The sequence below is a fragment of the Centruroides vittatus genome, unplaced genomic scaffold (genome assembly GCF_030686945.1).
Source record: "Centruroides vittatus isolate TY-2023 unplaced genomic scaffold, ASM3068694v2 scaffold_944, whole genome shotgun sequence".
NCBI classification, from domain to species: Eukaryota; Metazoa; Arthropoda; class Arachnida; order Scorpiones; family Buthidae; genus Centruroides; species Centruroides vittatus.
The window spans coordinates 2,824,605-2,843,849 of NW_027122722.1; the positions used below are offsets into that span (position 1 = coordinate 2,824,605).

The 19,245-nt window shown below is 28.7% G+C and overlaps 1 protein-coding gene across 1 annotated transcript in view; it reads right to left on the reverse strand.

Annotated features, from left to right (window-relative positions):
- Nucleotides 1-19,245, reverse strand: part of FucT6 (alpha-(1,6)-fucosyltransferase) — a 49,199-nt gene that overhangs the window by 14,030 nt on the left and 15,924 nt on the right. Inside the window, exons 3-8 of the mRNA XM_067288882.1 lie at nt 17,379-17,491; nt 14,215-14,392; nt 4,807-4,921; nt 4,678-4,729; nt 4,391-4,576; nt 489-726 (exon numbers count right to left, since the gene is read on the reverse strand). Of these exons, the coding sequence (XP_067144983.1) occupies nt 489-726; nt 4,391-4,576; nt 4,678-4,729; nt 4,807-4,921; nt 14,215-14,392; nt 17,379-17,491 (882 nt within the window). The remainder of the gene's footprint in view (nt 1-488; nt 727-4,390; nt 4,577-4,677; nt 4,730-4,806; nt 4,922-14,214; nt 14,393-17,378; nt 17,492-19,245) is intronic.

Here is a 19,245-nt window from a genome sequence, read left to right on the forward strand (position 1 = left end):
CATAAAATTTATTTAAATTCAATTGAATCATGATATATCATTATTAAAACTAATAATTAACAACAGTAAATTTTACTCATTGCTTTTAATGTTTTAACCAGAATTCTAAGCATAAAAAATAACCTTATTTTTACACCAGCAAATAATTTTAATAAGTATCCAATCATTTAATTTTAAAATGATTAGAGAATTTTAATAAAAATAAATAAATAATATTTCCTTGTTAAAACTATATTTAATTTTTAATATTTTTTTACAGCATAATTAACAATATATTTGTATAGATTAAAGAAATAAAAGATTAAATAATATATAATATGCATAAGTACTAAACAGAATTTTAATCAAAAACTAAACTAATCATAGCAAAAATTTCTTTTGAATAATAAACAATGATACAGATCATATTTTTCATATGATATGCAAAATTAGAGTCAGCTCAACATGTATCAACCAACCAACTTTTGCAAATTACATAGATAACTTACCCAACAATAGGTGTACTAAAATCAATTTTATTTTCTGCAATAGCTAAAAACTTAGCCAAGTTTTCCTGTGGACGCAATAAATATTTCAGAAACTGTCCAATCCACCAAACTGCAGGATTACCGTGAAGACGTATTAACCTCTCTGATAAATCTTTTGGAATAGATAATGGTAAAGCAGCAGGCCTTGGTCTAACATTATCAATTATTGGTAAATCAATAACTTGTGTATCATCAGTACCTAAAAAAGTAAATAATTTATTGCTATCAATAATTTTTAAGTTTTTAAAAGTTCAATCTATACACACACACATTCACTAACACTATATATATACTGTAGTTTCGTGGATAGACTGGCATGCCAATCTATTCAGGGGAGACCATGAAATCAGAAATTTCCATATAGTAAAAGCCAGAATTCCAGTTTAAATGAGGTTATACGTCCCTCTCTAAGAGGTTGCATTAAGAAAAAACTGAACGAGTTATGTCACATAAAAACATACCAGTTTTTTATTCTAAAACTGTGAAACTGTCAGCATTACATCAAAAAATTACGATTATATGTTTAATTTCTTCATTTTGTCTTCTTTCTAACATAAAATACTCTTGGAATTCTGAAAGTGCTTTTTTTTGTATGTACAGTAGAGAGTCGTTTATCCGAATCAATTGGGGACTGGGACTGTTCAGATAACTGATTTTTCGGATAACCGATTATGTACGAAAAAATATATTAACCTATCTGACGTTGAAATTTTTCTCTGTTGCATGTCGCTTCGTGTTGAATTTTCGTCGATTTTAAGCCTAACGAAAATTTTTATAATAATAATCGAGGCTATTGTATCGTTAAAAATTATTTCTTTATTTTGTACAAACAAAATAAATATATTGAAAAATATAAAAACATAAAAATTATACTTTAGAAGTAAATGTAGTATCAAAAAGTTTGATTCAGCACGACACAGTCTGACTGGAAAGCGTTTGGATAACCGACGTTTCAGATAACCTGTGTTCGGATAAATGACACTCTACTGTATTTTATTGTTATTTGATTCAAAATGCAAAAATAAACATATTAAATTTAAGAAACTCTCTATAAATTATATCAACTTACAACCATTTAACATCTGCTTTGTGTAAAATTTGAGAGGAAGGTATTATTTTTAAGGTCAGGATAGATGGTCAGTGTAGCCCACACTGAGCTACTACTACTGTCAATAAGTCGTTAATTGTTTTGTTGTCTAGTAAATGAAAATTATCTTTCTGATTTTAAGTCAATTACAATGTTGTTATTTTAAAGACAACATTCTTCTGAGTAATTCATTAAAGTTTAATTAACAAAGTTAATTAAACTTTAAAGACAACATTTCCACTGTTTTGTTAATCTGATTAACTTTATATTTTAATTTTAGTTGCAGTTTAACTGGCATGCCGGTAACCCCAGGGTTTCCGACTTGCTGGTCTCCCCCACTTTTATGAGGCATACTGGTCATTCCGCAAACATATGATATATATATATATCAATATGATATATATATATATAATAATGACATTATAATAAAAAGTTAAAAAGTTTTATAAACTTATATATATATATATCTTCAATCTTCAAAGTTTATAAAACTTTTTAACTTTTTATTTTATCATTATTATTTTTGATATCATTATCTAAGAATTGATTTACAGTAGAGAGTCGTTAATCCAAACCCCGGTAATCTGAATCGCCGGTTATCCGAATGATTTTCAGTCGGACTGTGTCGTGCTGAATCGAACGTTTTTGATACTAGATTTACTTCTAAAGTATAATTTTCGTGTTTTTATATTCTTCAATATATTTATTTTGTTTGTACAAAATAAAGAAATAGTTTTTCACAATACAATAGCTTCGATTATTATTATAAAAATTTTCGTTAGGCTTAAAATCAACAAAAATTCAACACGAAGCGACACGCAACGGAGAAAAATTTGAACATCGGACAGGTTAATATATTTTTTCGTACATAATCGGTTATCCGAACAAATCACTAATCTGAACCACCCCAGTCCCCAATTGATTCAGATTAACGACTCTCTACTGTATATAAAAAACACAAACCTCTGAATCTTATAAATGAAATTCCAGCACAGTTTAATGCAGATAAAATACAAATGCTTTCAATTTACAGAGGAGATAATCTTCAAGAACATTTACCTGCATTAAACTATGCTGGAATTTCATTTATAAGGTTCAGAGGTTTGAGTTTTTTATGACATACTTTATTCCAGCCTACAGTGTTTAAACTAAAAACTGATTTATCTAATTTTAAATAACAATTTAACTTTTAATTAATAACAAAGTTTTAGTAATAATGGAATATGATCAAAATAATCTTTTTCAAATTTTATCAAAAACACACACAGTATGTTATATAAAACACTCATATAATACTTTTATTTGTTGTATGTCTAGCATAAAACTTTATATTTAATAAAAACTCAAGCTAAATAAAAATGCTTTTTTAATATTGGAAAAGTAGAAAATGAGGAATAGAAACAACAACGTACATTATAACTTACTGAAAGTCATATTAATGCTTTTTCAATACATAATGATCCTGTATGCCTGTAACAAAAAAACTCCAAAATATCTTAATGTATCACAGAAATTATGCAGAAAACATAGGATATGATAGAATTCTATAGGACATTTTGAATTAGACAGAATTTGAAAAAATTGCTTCATACACAATGTAACAATATCTTGGATGTTGTATAACCAATATTGTGTATTGCTGTAACAACCTGACTCAATTCTTTGTGTATAAGTGAAGGTGACAAAGGGTACAAATATGCCCTGCATTATGAATTTAGATGTTATACAACATCCAAGTTCAAGTACATCGATAACCTTGTTCGCAGCTCTCTTTCCCACCAGTAGCAATATCTTTATTAGTATATTTTTTTATTATATTTTTTGCAATTATTTTATTCCACATGGCTAGATAATATAAATATAAAAACTTTCCTTGATATTCCAGTATTTCCTAAAGTTTTAAGATGCACTGTAGATTTGAATTGAATTTTAAGTCCTTTTATGTATGAAAAAACTAAATAATTTTATTATGTTAAGTAACAAGTAAAAAGCTAGAAAAACAATACAAATGCCATAAAAGAATATTTCACAATGCATCTCTATGCTCTTCTGCATATACCACTGTATTTGTTTTAATTTCTGCATCGCAATGTAATCTCAAAACACAAGTTAAGCAAGACAATTTAAAAAGGAGTTTAAACTAAACAAATAATACCAAATTACAGTATTGAGGAAACCAACCACTTATTACTGTAACATTTTTGACTTACAACAAATCATCAGCATTTCAAATGTTGGAAATGCTGCTTTAGAGGTCATTTCATATTATTCATTCAATTATGGTGCCAAGTTTAAAGTTGGCTGTTAATAAGTTTAAGTTAAATACTCATTACCAGCGAAGCTGATTTGAACTGATATAACCATTGAGCAGTAAAGCCAAAAATGTCTATTATTAATGCATAACACACACTGTAATCTGCATGTGAGAATTTGTGATTATCGTTTTAGACTGCAAATGTAAGATTCATCTCTATTCTGAACAAGCAAAACAAGTAAAAATGTACATTTTAAAATCAGGGAAATATGGCATTTTCACCTTTTGTATCTTTGAGATCCCTTGATGTAGTTGTTTAAATCTCTCTTTGAAAGAATGAATTATCTCATTTCCTGATTGTAAAAGTGCTTGTGCTGTAAACACTTATTTTATTTTTAGTTAAGCATCTTATCTGTTTTTCACAATTTTAAACTAGCTGGATATTTATTGATCAAGCATATGTGAACTTTCATTCAATATTGCACTAGAAACTAAAATATTTATATATTTTAAAACTATTACCAGGCCAAGCTGATCTAGTTTTTCCAGTATCCTCCAAACATGTTTCACTAAGAGGAAGGAAAACAGTTTCCCATCCTTTTTGAGCATATCTCCAATTATGCGAGCGTAAAATCAATGTACGTTCAGTTGAATATGCAACAATAAAGCAATAAACTGCATGATGCACTTGACAACCATATCCACAGCCTTTTAAAAAAAGAATACTTTAAAAAAAATTTGTTTAATAATCAAAAATCAAAGTAATCAATTTTGTCCTAAATTAGAGAACAGAAATTTTATTTTAATACCTTTATTCAAGTTGCACACTAATTTTCTTGCTGAACTGCAATCCTTTGGATTCTGAAAGCAAATTTTAATTAACAGTACTCCATATTAAAATTTTCGTTTTATTAAAACAGATTTTAAATGTTTCTTACTTGTAAATAACGAAGACGAAGTTGAACAATATTGCTCAGTTCCTCTGCTTCTTTAATCCTCCATTCATTTAATCCATCCAATCCAGCTAATATTTCTGAATCAATAAGTATTGTTCTGGAAAACAATTTTTTTTCCAGATATCAAAAAGCAAAGATTGTACTAAAAATAAGATCTTTCTCAAATACATTAATCATATTAATAATATGCAATTTTTGTGTTACTAATTGAAAGAAATTAGCAACTAAAAGCTAATGAACACATTGTTCTAAATAGTTAACTTCAACTATTCAACTATATTAGTCTAATGTAGCTTGTTTAGAATAATAATAGAAATGATATGATAGGTATTCATTTAACGATATAATTATGAGATTCCTAATTTAAATTATGTTATAAATTTTAATTTTTTAAAAATCTTATTATGTTATGAGGACATTAATTCATTAGCAAAAGCATATATTGTGTTATTTGATTATTCTCATATAAACACAATGAAACTGAACAAGTAAGATTATACTGAAGCTCTTTTCATATAAATAATTAAGAAAATGGAATTGCTTATATCCTGGTTAACTATTAAGTATTGTAAACTTATGTTTTTTTTTATTATTTCAATTTAGAAAAGCAAAATATAATTCAGCTACATTTTTAATGGAGTTTTGTAATTATTAATATTGCATTTGATACATCAACAATGGAAAATTTTTGATTAAACTCAAACTATTCAAAAATAAATTAAATAATAAATATCTAGGCATGTGCTGTTTTTTTATACATTAATAACTTTACAGTCCTTTTTCATTGAAAAATATTGCTTCTGTGATTAGAACTATAGTTTATATTGAGCTAAACAAACTCAAACAGCAGAGTTAATCTGAAATATTCTTATTTATTCTGTTAAGTTTGGGAAAAAAAAAAATTTAACATTCAATAATTACTTTCCCAGCTATTATATGTAACAGAGGGAAAGTATGGTAATTGGTAAAATTGACCCCCCAAGATTTTTTTCATTTTTGGACTCAGGACACCTTGAAACATTGAAATGCAAAATATTTGGGGGTTTATCTGTATGTATGAATGTTAGAGTGTGTGTGGGGGGCACAGTTTTGTTCACTCTGTTTGATGCTTAATAACGCTTGTGCTTTTTATTAAAAATTTCTGAAATTTTGCAGGTAGGTTTGTTTATGAGGGAGATCAATGCTATTAAATTTTGGTGGTTAAACATCGAGGGGGTGGGGAGATAATAGGAGTCGTGTTTATCTCCAGGGTCGGACTTAATGACAATTTTACTCGTTATTAGCATTTACACTTTTTTATAAAACTCATCCCTACCCTCAAAATTAAGCTTTTTACCATTTTATAATAGTTAAAAATATAAAAGGTTTTTAAATAAAATATGACAACAGATGGCACCACCAAAATTTTAAATGTTGCCAGGAAAGTTGAGCAACTCATTGCTCAACTTTCACTCAAATATTAGTATATATTTATTTTTTCCCAGTTTAAAAGGAATAAAAAAATAGTTCTTGATATATATTTGAGTCTCAACTTACATTCAAGTCCAATTAAAATTCTATTTAATTTCAATAACCATTCACGGTGCATATTTAGAGTTAAAGTGATGCTAAAATTTGATATGTCAATTGTTTAGTGATGCTCAAATGCCAGCCAAGTTGTAACCTGTCATGCTGCAGTCCACAAACTGTGCATGAGAATTAAGAGTTTGGCACAATTGTAAACAATTGACTAATGGATTATATATCAATTGTTTTTATCATATTCAATAAAATGTTTTGGTTAATCAGTTTTGGTAACTTCTACAGACATTTTACTTTGATAACATTTTTATTTTACTTTGAGGAGTCCACTGATCAACTGATTGCCAAAAATTGGGAAAAGGTTGCTGAAAATTTATTGTAAAGTTTATTCTGTTGTAAGGTAAAAATTTCTATTGTAATTATATATGTATATAATCAATAAAACATTTAGTTTTCAAATACAATCAACAATAGAATTATCATATACTAGCCTATGTTTATTCAACAATTAAACTTAGGCAAGTGCACTTTTTTTTTATTTTTTCAATTCAACTTACACATGGTTGGTAAGCTGAAATGAAAAAAATAAAAAAAGGAGGGAAAAGAAATAACAGAATGTAAGTATTGAATAAGTTTAATAAAAACAGATGTGAAAGCCCGGACCTAACAAAATTTTTGCATAAAACTTCATCGATTATGTTAAAAATTTGAAAAAAAAATTTTTTCCTACAATTGTTAAATGTTAGGGGATATGATCGTATGTTTCACTGGAGTCATTTCCTTTTACCAGTGACACATTGAATGTGTCACCAGGAACCTAACAAATAAATCACTATTGGACGTGGAGATTTATTTTACCAAAAAAGGGCAATAGAAGAAAGAGGAGAGGACAAAAAAGGAGGGGGCAATGTCAAATGACTACACAAGAGTTTGCTGATCCATCTCCTTGTACAAATGTAAACAACTGCCGATCCCTCCTGCCGCCACCATTCGCCAAACAATAACTGCCTATACCAGACATTTGAACTGTACCCTTCAGGAGCCGTACCTTTCTCGACCCAGCAGAAACCTCTCCACACATTCGTCAAGACAAGCTACAACTTCCCAACATCAATCAAGATTCAACCGATCAAGGTATTTAGTTAGCATCACACGCAATATTGTAAACTCTCTCTCTTGATTAGGGACCCATTACGATAGTACCTTTTATGCCATATAAAGCCTTATCAATTATGTTATGCTATATAGAAGCTATAATGGAAATACTATTAGTTATTCTATGTATATTTGTAAAAAGCTTATGGTAAATAAATGGGTATTTGTTATCGTTAATCCTGTGTTTGGTGAACTTCCTTGAAATGCACCATCTCTCGTATCACCTCCATCCCAGATCCTAAATATGCAACTGCTTATGAGCAAAAGTGAATTTATTAACCATCCAGGTTTCTGTCTGTTCTTAAAAACACAGTGGTGTCAGACCTGACATGGCATCAACAAAGTGATGCAGACCCTTTGGTCCCATGGTGCAGAAGCATAGGGGTGCTTTGCACATTGTCACAGAATGTAAGTATTGAACAAGTTTAATAAAAACAGTATTAATTATAGAAGATGGTTGAATGTTTTACAAAAATTACAGGAATAGTGATATTGGATAGTTGCATGACATGTGGTTGCAATGCATATGATTACTGGATTGTAGAAAAGGATATTCTGACAGAATTTATTTTTCAAAAAAGGAATGTATTTTGTTGAAAACTGTATATAAGATATAATTTTATATATGCCAATCTTATGGTTTTTAACTATGTGTTTTATTGTAACATTGTTAAAAATAAGGGAGTGTGTAAGAGTAAAATTTTTTATGGCGTTATATGTCAGTTGAAAGAGTTGTAGAACTAAAAAATCTAGCAATGAGTTACATAACTGTTGAGTTTTTATTTTTTTAAAAAAACTTACATTATTAAGCAAAATACATAAAATTGTGTGTGGTGCAATCTGTTAAAAATATAAAAGGTTTTTTATAATAAATTTCATAATTACTATAAAATAGCAAAAAGCTTTGAGGGTAGGAATGAGTTTTATAAAAAAGTGCAAAAGTTAATAGTGAATAAAATCGTCACTAAGTCCTATCCCTATCAAGATATGACAACCCTTTATTTCCCCACCCTCTCGACCTTTATCCACAGAAATTTAATAGCATCAATGCTCCTCATATACAAGCCACCATGCAATATTTTGTTTCTTAATCTTTACCCCATCCCAAGATATTAAGTGCAATAGATGCCAACACATACACACTTTTTTTTCTTTTTTGGGTTCAGGGGCTCTCAAAACATGGAGATTTGCAAAAAGTTGAGAGGGTCAAATCTGACATAATTCCAATACCTTTCCTTGTTATGTATACATAACAACTGGGAAAGTAAAACTGTCTGGGGAGGACAACATTTTTTTTTCTTTTTTTTTTGTTATAAATGTAAACAACTTTACTAAACCTGATACATTGCAATAACCCACCAACTGCTGTAAATCATCGGGTTGTAATTTGGCAAAAACAACAATTTCTTCCAGTTTAGTCTAAAATTATTTATAATTAAATAATTTATAATTGTTGACATAGTCAACAAGAATCAAGCGCAACACGGTTTCAAGTCATTAATAAATTATAATTATTAAATTTAATATGAGATGGTGCCTAACACCTCCCCCTCTAGTCCAAATTTATTTGTAATTTATTATTATTATTGCCAAATTATATATAGCCCAATGATTTATGGCAGTTGATGGTGGGTTATCTTTTTTTGTTGTTGAAATGCATAATGGTCTTTTGCATGTTGTTAGGTATAATAGTTGAATAAACAAACTAGTATATGATAAGTCTGTTGTTGGTTGTGTTTAAACCAAATGTTTAATAGATTATCTAAAACAAAGACAAAATGCATTTGATATATGAATCTACATCATACTATATGAATATATATAAATATATAAATTTACGTATTTGATATGACTGTGTTTTAGACTTTATAAAAAATGTTTTAGACAGTTATAAAAGAAAAAAAAAAAAAAAAAAGAGTTATGATAGTCATAAAACTGCAAGTGTATTTTTCAGAATATACATGAAATATGCAAGGAAGGATACTTCCACTAGTACAGTGCATATGCTAGGCAACCTACCATCCAGCGCATAGAACATTGTCTCAGTTTCACTCTCGTTTTTATTAATTTCATTTTTTATTGATATTAACAGAAAAGAAGCTAACTTACAATTCATTTCTTATAATATAGCTGTCCATTAGATATACTTCTTTTATAAAATGTAAACCTTTTACATACAATTTTCTGATTTAAATGCAATTTATAGAGATCACTAAGAAAACAATCAAAAATTTATTTGTAGTTGATTACCAGATATTTGTAAATACTAATAAAAAAGAATTTTATTTTTAACTAAGCTTATTTTGAAAAGAAAGAAATGTAATTGAACACGACTAATTTTCATAAGATAAAAAGTACACACATAGATAAAAAGTGATGATAATTCCAGATATTCTTGTAAAAGTTAGAATAATAGAATTATGAAAGATTATTGGTGACAACACAGTTGTTGTAAAGGACTTCAAGAAATAGTGTGTTACTAAAACCTTGGATGAAGCAGTAAATGAGGTACTGTTCAAGAGGCTAAAGAACATGAGGGCAATTAAATAGGAAACAAGAATGATGCAATGAAAGTTCTGTCAAAGATGAAAGTGATAGAGTATTGTTTTAATGTTTGAAAACTTTTTTTAAATGTAAATTGCTACTTTTTGTATGCAGATGAAATTAATAATAAAAAGTTTATTTATATTCAGGTCCCAATCTTTTTTCAGAAACTAAAGATTCCAAAATTGGGAGTTAACTCATATTCAGGCCAATATAATATCTACAAAAATTAATACATTTCACTTTTTTGCATAAAAATGACAATTAAAACTAAATATTAATTATTATACAGGGTGATTCAAAAGGTCTTAGACAAATTTTAAAGATAGAACAGGAATACAAAACAAACTGTTTTTACCTAGGAACATATAGCCACAAAAGCACCCGGAGTTGCTAGAAGTACAAGTATTGTGCAGAAAGAAATAGAACACCCAAGCAGTGTTTGTGGCTGTAAGTTCCTAGGGAAAAATGGTTTGTTTTTGTATTCCTGGCCTACTTTTAAAGTTTATCTAAAATCTTTTGAATCATCCTCTATGTAAAATGTTTCAATTAAATTGACCAACTTTTACATTATGCTTTAAGTCAATTTATTAATATTCTATTTGGATGACCATTAAATATTTAATTTGATATTCTGAATGGCTTAAAATTTGCAAAAAACATGCATGAACTTTGGACAAGAGTCAATTCTGTCATTTTCTCACACACACATTCAAACATTCAATATGTAAATTATTAATTGTTAAAATTATTATTTCAAAATATATCAATACTAGGAAATGAGCCCAGCATTGCTCTGGCAAACAATTTGGATAATTTGGTACATATTGTACGTTTGAAATTAAGTTATTACTATAAAAAACAAAAAATTGCATCTAAAAAGTACAGTAGAAGCTGTTCTTCAGGTTAAGCCTTAATCTTCTCCCTTTCATCCCCACAGGGGAATTTCCAAAAATCCCTTCTTAGTTTGCATTCTCATGACGTATCCTAACTGTGTACCAAATTTCACCTCTTTAGGTTCAATGATTTGCTCTGGGTGATGATGAATCAGTCAGGACAGGTAATTTTATATATATCAATACAACATCAGAAGTCAGTTTTTCTTTCAGCTAGCCTGTTTAATATGAAGTGCTATTAGTTTTTCAACTCTAAATGGTAATTACAGCTTTAGAAAAATTTTCTTATAACTTTGAATTATTACTCACTTTTACTTTAATGAGGAAGCAATTCATTGTTTTCAGTTTAATTTAAATGAAGTTTTAAAAAGATAAATCAATAAAACTATCTTCAAATATTTTATTACTGTTTTCAGATTAAACAGATAATTGCCTCATAAGAAAATAGTTAAGTTGATAATTTTGAAATTTTGAAGAAATCAATACATAAATGCAGTTAAAAATTAGTTTTATATCTGAAAATTCATTCAAATAAAATATTTAAAGTTTTAATTCAAAAAGTGTAGCACTAATATAATTGAAATTAAAATGATTTAGTCAAAACACCCTGTATATAATTATTGCTTTGAATAATAAAGTTTTGTATATAAAATATATGTGGTATTATGTTGGTTACTCATCATATATACAAAAATATTTTGAATAATTTCAAGAGTATAAAAATATAAAAACAACTTCTCCCCACTGTACTAAATTACATTAATTAACTTAAGAAAATAAACTACAGTAAGACCCCCCCTCTTAACACGAGGGATGCATTCCTAGACAACAAAGCGCTAAACAAAACAGCGTTAAATGAGGTCATTTTAACAAAGTAAATAGGGATAGGAGAACACACGATCAAAAATAAACAAATTTTACTTTAATTTTAAGTTATATTATCAAATTAATATAAAAATATGTTAAATAACACAAATATATGCACACAGAAATGTAAAGTCCATTTTTTGTGATGAAGGTACTGGCTTTTCTGAAATTCTTGTTTTTTTGCAATAAAGTCATATAGTTTCATCTGTCACTTTTTCTTTCCTTAAGCAAATGTCGGTAGCAGGAGATCGCATCCAAAATGCCTCATTTTGCTTTGGCATCCTATCAAAATCTGGATCATTCGGTACAATTTGATCAACAATTTCGGTTATCGTTACCAAACTTTTACTAAGGAAATCTGTAGAGAAATTTTTTGGGTTCTTCATCTTCAGAATCTCTATTTTCCAGTTTTAAAGGAAATCCTTGTTCTGCCAATTCTTGAAGGTCATCATTGATAAGGCTCTTACCAGAAACCTGCAGTAACTCCCCAATATCCTGCTCGTCCACATCTCCTTCATCGATTAAGTTGACAATTTTGTCAGACTAATGATGTAGCGATAGACTTTTCTCAATGAGAATTCTTGGATACCTTCAGCCATAACTTCTTCCACACTCTGTTCATGCATTTATCAGTTAATTCTTGCCAACAAAGCCAATATTGCCTATGGTATCCATAATGTTATATTTTTTCCAAAATTGCACCAAACATAGATTTAAAGAAAGTGCACCTTTTTCTGATTGGTTTGTGTTCATAAATAATTGTATTATATACAAATCAATGAAATGTCACGATAATTTAAATCAGTGTGAATTTTGAGCTTTTTTTAGGCTTTGAGCAGACTGTGTTATGTCGAATCAGCATTAAGTGGGGTCTTACTGTACTAAATTACATAAACCTGTGATATGTGGTACCAATATACTATACATTATATCAACTAACTACAAATTTTGCAATTACAGACGGATTTGAGACATTTTGTATATGTAATTATTCAAACTATTTCTCCTGATAAAATAACAAGCTGTTATTCTATTATGGTGATTCCCATTCAAGAGTATATGCTTGGTGGTTTAGGGGTATACAAAAAAATTAATAATGGTGGATGTGGGCATACAGTAAGAATATTCAGATTGTGTTGAGGTCTTTGGCAACAACATGGCACTCGATGCTTAGTTTTAAATAATAAAAATATAATTATATTTTTATTATATTTATCTATGTCCTCCCTCCAACGCTTTTCAATTTAAAAAAGTTTTTCTTACATGTAATTGTACAGTGTCATATAACCTGACTAGGTGGCACTGTTTGATAAACACACAAAATAAAACTTAGTGAAAATAAGAAATGAGAAATAAAACTTAGGAAAGTGGGCTGCCAAGGGATATGAAAGTTAAAAACAATTGGGAACAGCTGTTCTATTAGATAAAACTCTATCAAGAGTTTGTAATAAAAAATTATTAAATTACTATTTTAAAAGTGTAGTTATAAAAACTTCAAGTTTTTGTCCTTCTAATATGTATTTTGATTCCATTTTCATACATTAAGCACCTAAAAACAATTTTATTTCAATTTTTTTTTAATCAATGGACTAAAAAAATGTATCAATATATTCAAGTTTTGAAAAATTATATATTAATATAATTAATCAAAAAAGTTAGAAGTAAGACTGAATAATAAATGAGATACATAATAAAAGTTAGAATTTATATTAGAAATTGCTATAAAAATATAATTAATGAATGTACTAAATCTTGTCAGTTAAATTTTGAAATTATGTATTTCGGCATTAAACGCACCATTTGCTTATATGCATTTAATATTGAATATTGAAATGTTATTAAAAGACTGTTTTATCAATTGCAATATTGAATTATAACTCCCTTTTAAGAATTATTAATTAAAATTGAATTGCAACTTTTTTAGATGTGCCTATACTTGCTTCAGAAAAGGTTCAAAATTTTTAACCTTTTAATACAAATAATGTTTTATCACTAACAAATAAATGACTTAAAAATTGAGTAAAACAAATAGATTTGCAAGATTATGTTTTACTTACTAGTTATTATTTCAAATATAATTTGAAATAATAGCTTAGTAAATAAATTCATGGCAAAGGTCATATTTAAATATATATTCAATATAGTGAAGTAACTGTGAAGAACTTCATTATATTAACTAAATATATTATATACATGTATATTTATTGTAAACTATTAAAATCAGCAGCTGTCTTCAGGATATCTCAGAGAACATTTAATCTAATAAATGCTTTTCATCCTTTTTTTAGATACAATATACATAAATTATATCAAGACAAATATTTCTTTATATTTTCCAATATTAAGTATTTTACAGACTTAAAATTTTAATAATTTGAAATGTAATATATTTAAAAGCATGTAATACCTTTTATGATCAGTTACATCCTCATAAATATTTTTTAGAGTTTTCATAGCTTCTCCGTTATTTGCAAGTGTTTTATTTAATAATTTTAATTGTGATCTTAAATAATACCACATTTCTGTAACTCCATTTTCTATTTTTCTTCTAATTACTTCAAATTCTTTACTGGGTTCAACATAATCTAAAATAAAATTGTAGGCAAGATAAGAATCTCTTGAATATCTCTCTACATATTAAATTCAAATTAAGAAAAACATATTAAAATTTGTGTGTAAAAATGAAATAATCATAATTTATACTAATTAACAAGGCACAGGACTGTGTCACTGTTTTTTAAATATATGGTCTTATTTTGTGCTTTTATTAGATATTTTATCAGTTTCATTGCTTTTTGTGCTACATAATGTATTAATGATTACAGGGCAATGATTATACATGTTCTTGTTTAAGTAAAATTTTCTGTTTTATCTATTTCTTTTCAAGCATAGGTTTGTTGTTATTTATACATTATGTTTTATTCATTTATACAGAAACTTTATATGATATGATGATTTGAAAGTATTTAAACTTTAAATAATTATCAAATAATTGTAATTAATACTGTATATTATATATTTTTTAAATTGTAGAATTAATAATTGATTTATCACAATCAATACAAACAAAGATAACTGACAAGATGTGAAATGTTTACTTCTGAATTTTTCAATTAAATAAGGATTAATCTTTTATATGCCATGGCCAACAGTTCTTTACAGCTTCCATTAAACCTGCTGAGGTCAAAATATTGTCACATTTTCCTTTTTATGAGATGCTCCTATACCTTTACTTTGTGTTCAACCACTTTCTTTTAGTCCTTCCTGCAATGTTCCACCTGTTTACTATCGTTATCCATGATTTCACCTATCAGATCGATGACTTGTGCCAAATTATGATTAAGATATGTCATCTTAGCACTGGTATGTGCTTTATTTTAGACAATATTCGTCATTTTAAAATAATTATTTTTGAAAGAATCTTTCTTATTAGTAATATTAGTTTATGGAAGGTTCAGGTAATGTAAAATTCCCTACAAACTAATTAAGTTCACTGATACTAGATGTCGTTACTGAAGGCGAAAGTATATCTATATTAGTTTTCTGATTTTTTTTATATTTATTATATTGAAAATGATTATTTTATTTGTCAGATGAGATATCTTGTAAATTTATGTATTCTAATGTAAAACATTAGCAGTTTTCTCAAATACTATAATTTAATTTAGAGAGCTGACTCATGGTAATTAGCAACTTGAATTTAATGCTACCATCTCATTCACTGGTAAAAATAAATTTATTATTTACAACACTTTTAAAAATGGAAAGAAATGAAATATATTACCACTATAGTACACAAAAATTTAATAATCAGTTGAAACTGAAATATATAAGTTAAGGTTAGACACTATTCTCAGAAGGTGGCTTTACTGCAAACCCTCTACAAACTACTAGTGTGGGGAAACTGATTTCTGTCCCTGGTGTAGTGTTAAATAATGTGGTATTCGTAGAACAAGAAAATGTGTGTGTTAACAATAGGAAAAAATACAGTTTTTAAATTGGTATTTGTTTGAATTCTTGTTTGAAGTGATATATGTAAATACAAAGGATAAATAAGGTACATAGTAAGGTCAAAAGTTTCTGGCCTGACCCTAATTTAGTGGAAAAAAATAAATTTTTAAAATTACTTTTCAATATTGTCTCCTTATATGTAAACACACTTCTTGCAGTGCTTTATTAACATTTCAATACCTTATAATTTTTGTAAGGGTATAGAATAATTCCATAGTCCAAATCCTTTTGTTCAAAATACACCATTACTAAAGAATTACTGAAGTTTTTCATCAGTCTTGAATTTTTTCTCTCGAAAACCTAATTTTACTTTTGAGAACTAATAATAATTGCTTGGAGCCAGATCAGGGCTGTAAGTAAACTGGGTGATTTATTTCCTTTAAGCCACATTTTTGAATAGTAGTCTTTGGAAGAATTGACATATGCATCAATTTGTTGTTGTGCAACAGCAACACACAGCAAGACAGCTTGCCACATTTTTATTTAATAGCATCCCTCAAATGATGCATTAAAAAAAGTATAATATTCTCTGGTGATAGTGATATTGTGTTCTTTGAAATCAGTCAGAAAGATTCCCTCAAAATCCCAAAAAATTATAGCCTTTTGAGATTGCATCTTTACTCTTTTGGACCTTGGAAGACCGTGATGACATTCCATCAATTTTCTTTTTGTCAGATCATAATAAAGAACTATAGTTTCATCCTCAGTAACAAATGATTCAATAACTTCTTTCTCTTGGCCTTCACAAAGAGAAAAAAAATTCTCTGCATCATCTCACTTACTGTTCCTTTTGAAACAAAGAAGTTTCAGCACCCATTTTGCACTGACCTTTATTCATATCAAGATGTTCATAAAAGATCTGCAGCACAATGGTTTTGATACAGTATGTCTTGTTGCTAATTCCTTGGTCTTTAACTACCTATTTTCAAAAACTCTTTCTCCATGTAATAGATGTTTTCTTCAGTAACTGCTTCTGCAGATCTTCCTTGGCATGACTTATGTTCAATGGACTCTTCCCACTTATAATTGTTTATCCATTCTTTTACACTGGAATATGAAAGACAAAAAGTCTTCACAAACAGCAACTAAGAGCTCTAATCTCAGATTGATTTATCCCTCTTTTGTTAAAAATTTTATCACAGCTTGATACCCAATTTTAAACGTTTTCAAAATCCACTTCAATTATGCATGTTAAATTGACAATATCTCACTAACAAATTAACAATTTTAATTTGAATTTGTTAACAGATCAATTAATCATCCAATGACAAAATAATACACAATCTACTGCTTAAAAGGAGTCAGGCTGAAAATTTTTAGACCTTACTAAATATATTTTTTAAGAATTCATTATTATTTTAAAAAATTGCATAAATATTCAAATAAAATTATGCTATTGTTAAAAAATTAAGCATTTTTTAGTAGGAGGGCAAGTCTGATTTGATAGCCTCAACTTACAGATAAAAGTGCTAAAAAAGATTAAAAACTTCACAAAAATTCACTTATTGTATTATTTAAATATTTTAAACATTTATAATAATAAAAAAATAATAAAATTACCTGAATTAACAGTTTCTGCTATCTTTTTATTTTGGAATAAATGGTCCGCTTTTGATAATTTTGCTCGAAGAGAATTCATGCTATCACTATAATCACTGTTTAAAGCTGAAGATCTGAAGAAGAAAGAACAAAATTCTTAAAATCTTAATAATAATAATAGTAACTCTCTAAGAAGGTACCACCTTGCTGTGATGAAAAGCTCAGTAATTCTGATGAACTACAGAGCTATGCCGACAACCCATATCTGTGGAGATCTAACAATGGTAATAACATGTTCCAAATATAATACCAACTCAGACATTGCCCAGGTTAACAAGGTTTGCATTCGTGAGTTAGGGACAGGCTCACCTTCGAAAAATCTGTCACAGTATCCCTTGGCCAACAGTGGTGAAAGCAGCACTGGTCCAAGTATGGCTACTACAATGCCCACACCAGTTGTGAAAAACAACCAAACCTTTATGTCTCTGAGGCAATCCAGCCACAGACCACTAATGCAGGTAAACCACACCAACGAATGAAATCAATATCAGAAATGAATGAGTTTATCGTCCATACTCACTATGCCACCACAAAACAAGCATGACAGCATACAGACAACAAATACACCATAGATTCACACAAAATCCTCATCTCATTGTCACCAAACAAAGGGTTGTTGATCAAAAAAGAACAATTATACACAACAACCTTATCCCACAAACAACACTTGAACTTATTAACAACAGGTTGCTAAACAAATACATCAACAGACACAAACATTTAACATTAATGAAGATCACATAACCTGTCAGGATAATCCAGCGACGTGCACTGATAATAGTGTTCACACAACAACCACCAGTATTGATACTACAGACACATCCTCATCCATCACTGATAACAGACATAGATTTAGTTAATACACACTCACTTTTATTTCAGGAAACACTCACTAAATATACAGGTACAGATCCCACACAGAGACCAAAAATCAAAATGTCAAAGGTCGTAGGAAAAACACTAAATTATGTAAACGCTCACTGACTACAACACTACATTCATTTAATTTCTACACTCTCAGACATTCATACATTAGTGTATGCTGGGGCAGTCACAGTAGTGACACTCCATGGACTGAAAGTACAATCGCAGACACAAAACAATTCTATCACAACCATTCCTGGCAAAGAAGAATAGAAACACAAATGACATTAGACAGCAATTAGGCAGGCTGACACAATACACTAAACATAACACCAAAATTAAAGAAACAAATCAAACATTTTCAAGAAAATCAAAACACACACATTACAAATACATTGATATGCTAAAACAAAATCTTGAAGCCAAACCACGTAGACTCAAATGATACAAAACAGGTTCACGACAAAAACAAAAATAAATTATTTACAATGAAAAACTCTTACAGACAAATTAGTACCAAAACAAACACTGATACACAGTACAGTGGCACACCAACAGAACAACAACTCAAAAATTATTGGTCTTCTCTTTGGTCTACTGCTGTCAAGAACAATGCTGAGCAGACTGGATCAAAGAGGAGAGCAAAGACATACAGGACACACCTAGTAGGCATTGTTTGAAATAAATACACAAGACATCTGTTGTACAATGCAGAAAGCACACAACTGGACAACACCTGGTATAGACAACATTCACAATTTCTGGTACAAAAAGTTTACATCACTGCACCAGGAACTAGCTAAACACTAACACCCATCATCATCAATCCACAAGACATGCCAAAATTTCTTACTCGGGGCATCACCTACATGAAACCTAAAAACAACTATCCCACAGACCACAAACCTCACACAATACAGACCAATTACATGTCTTCGAAAACTACAAATTATTGACATCCTGC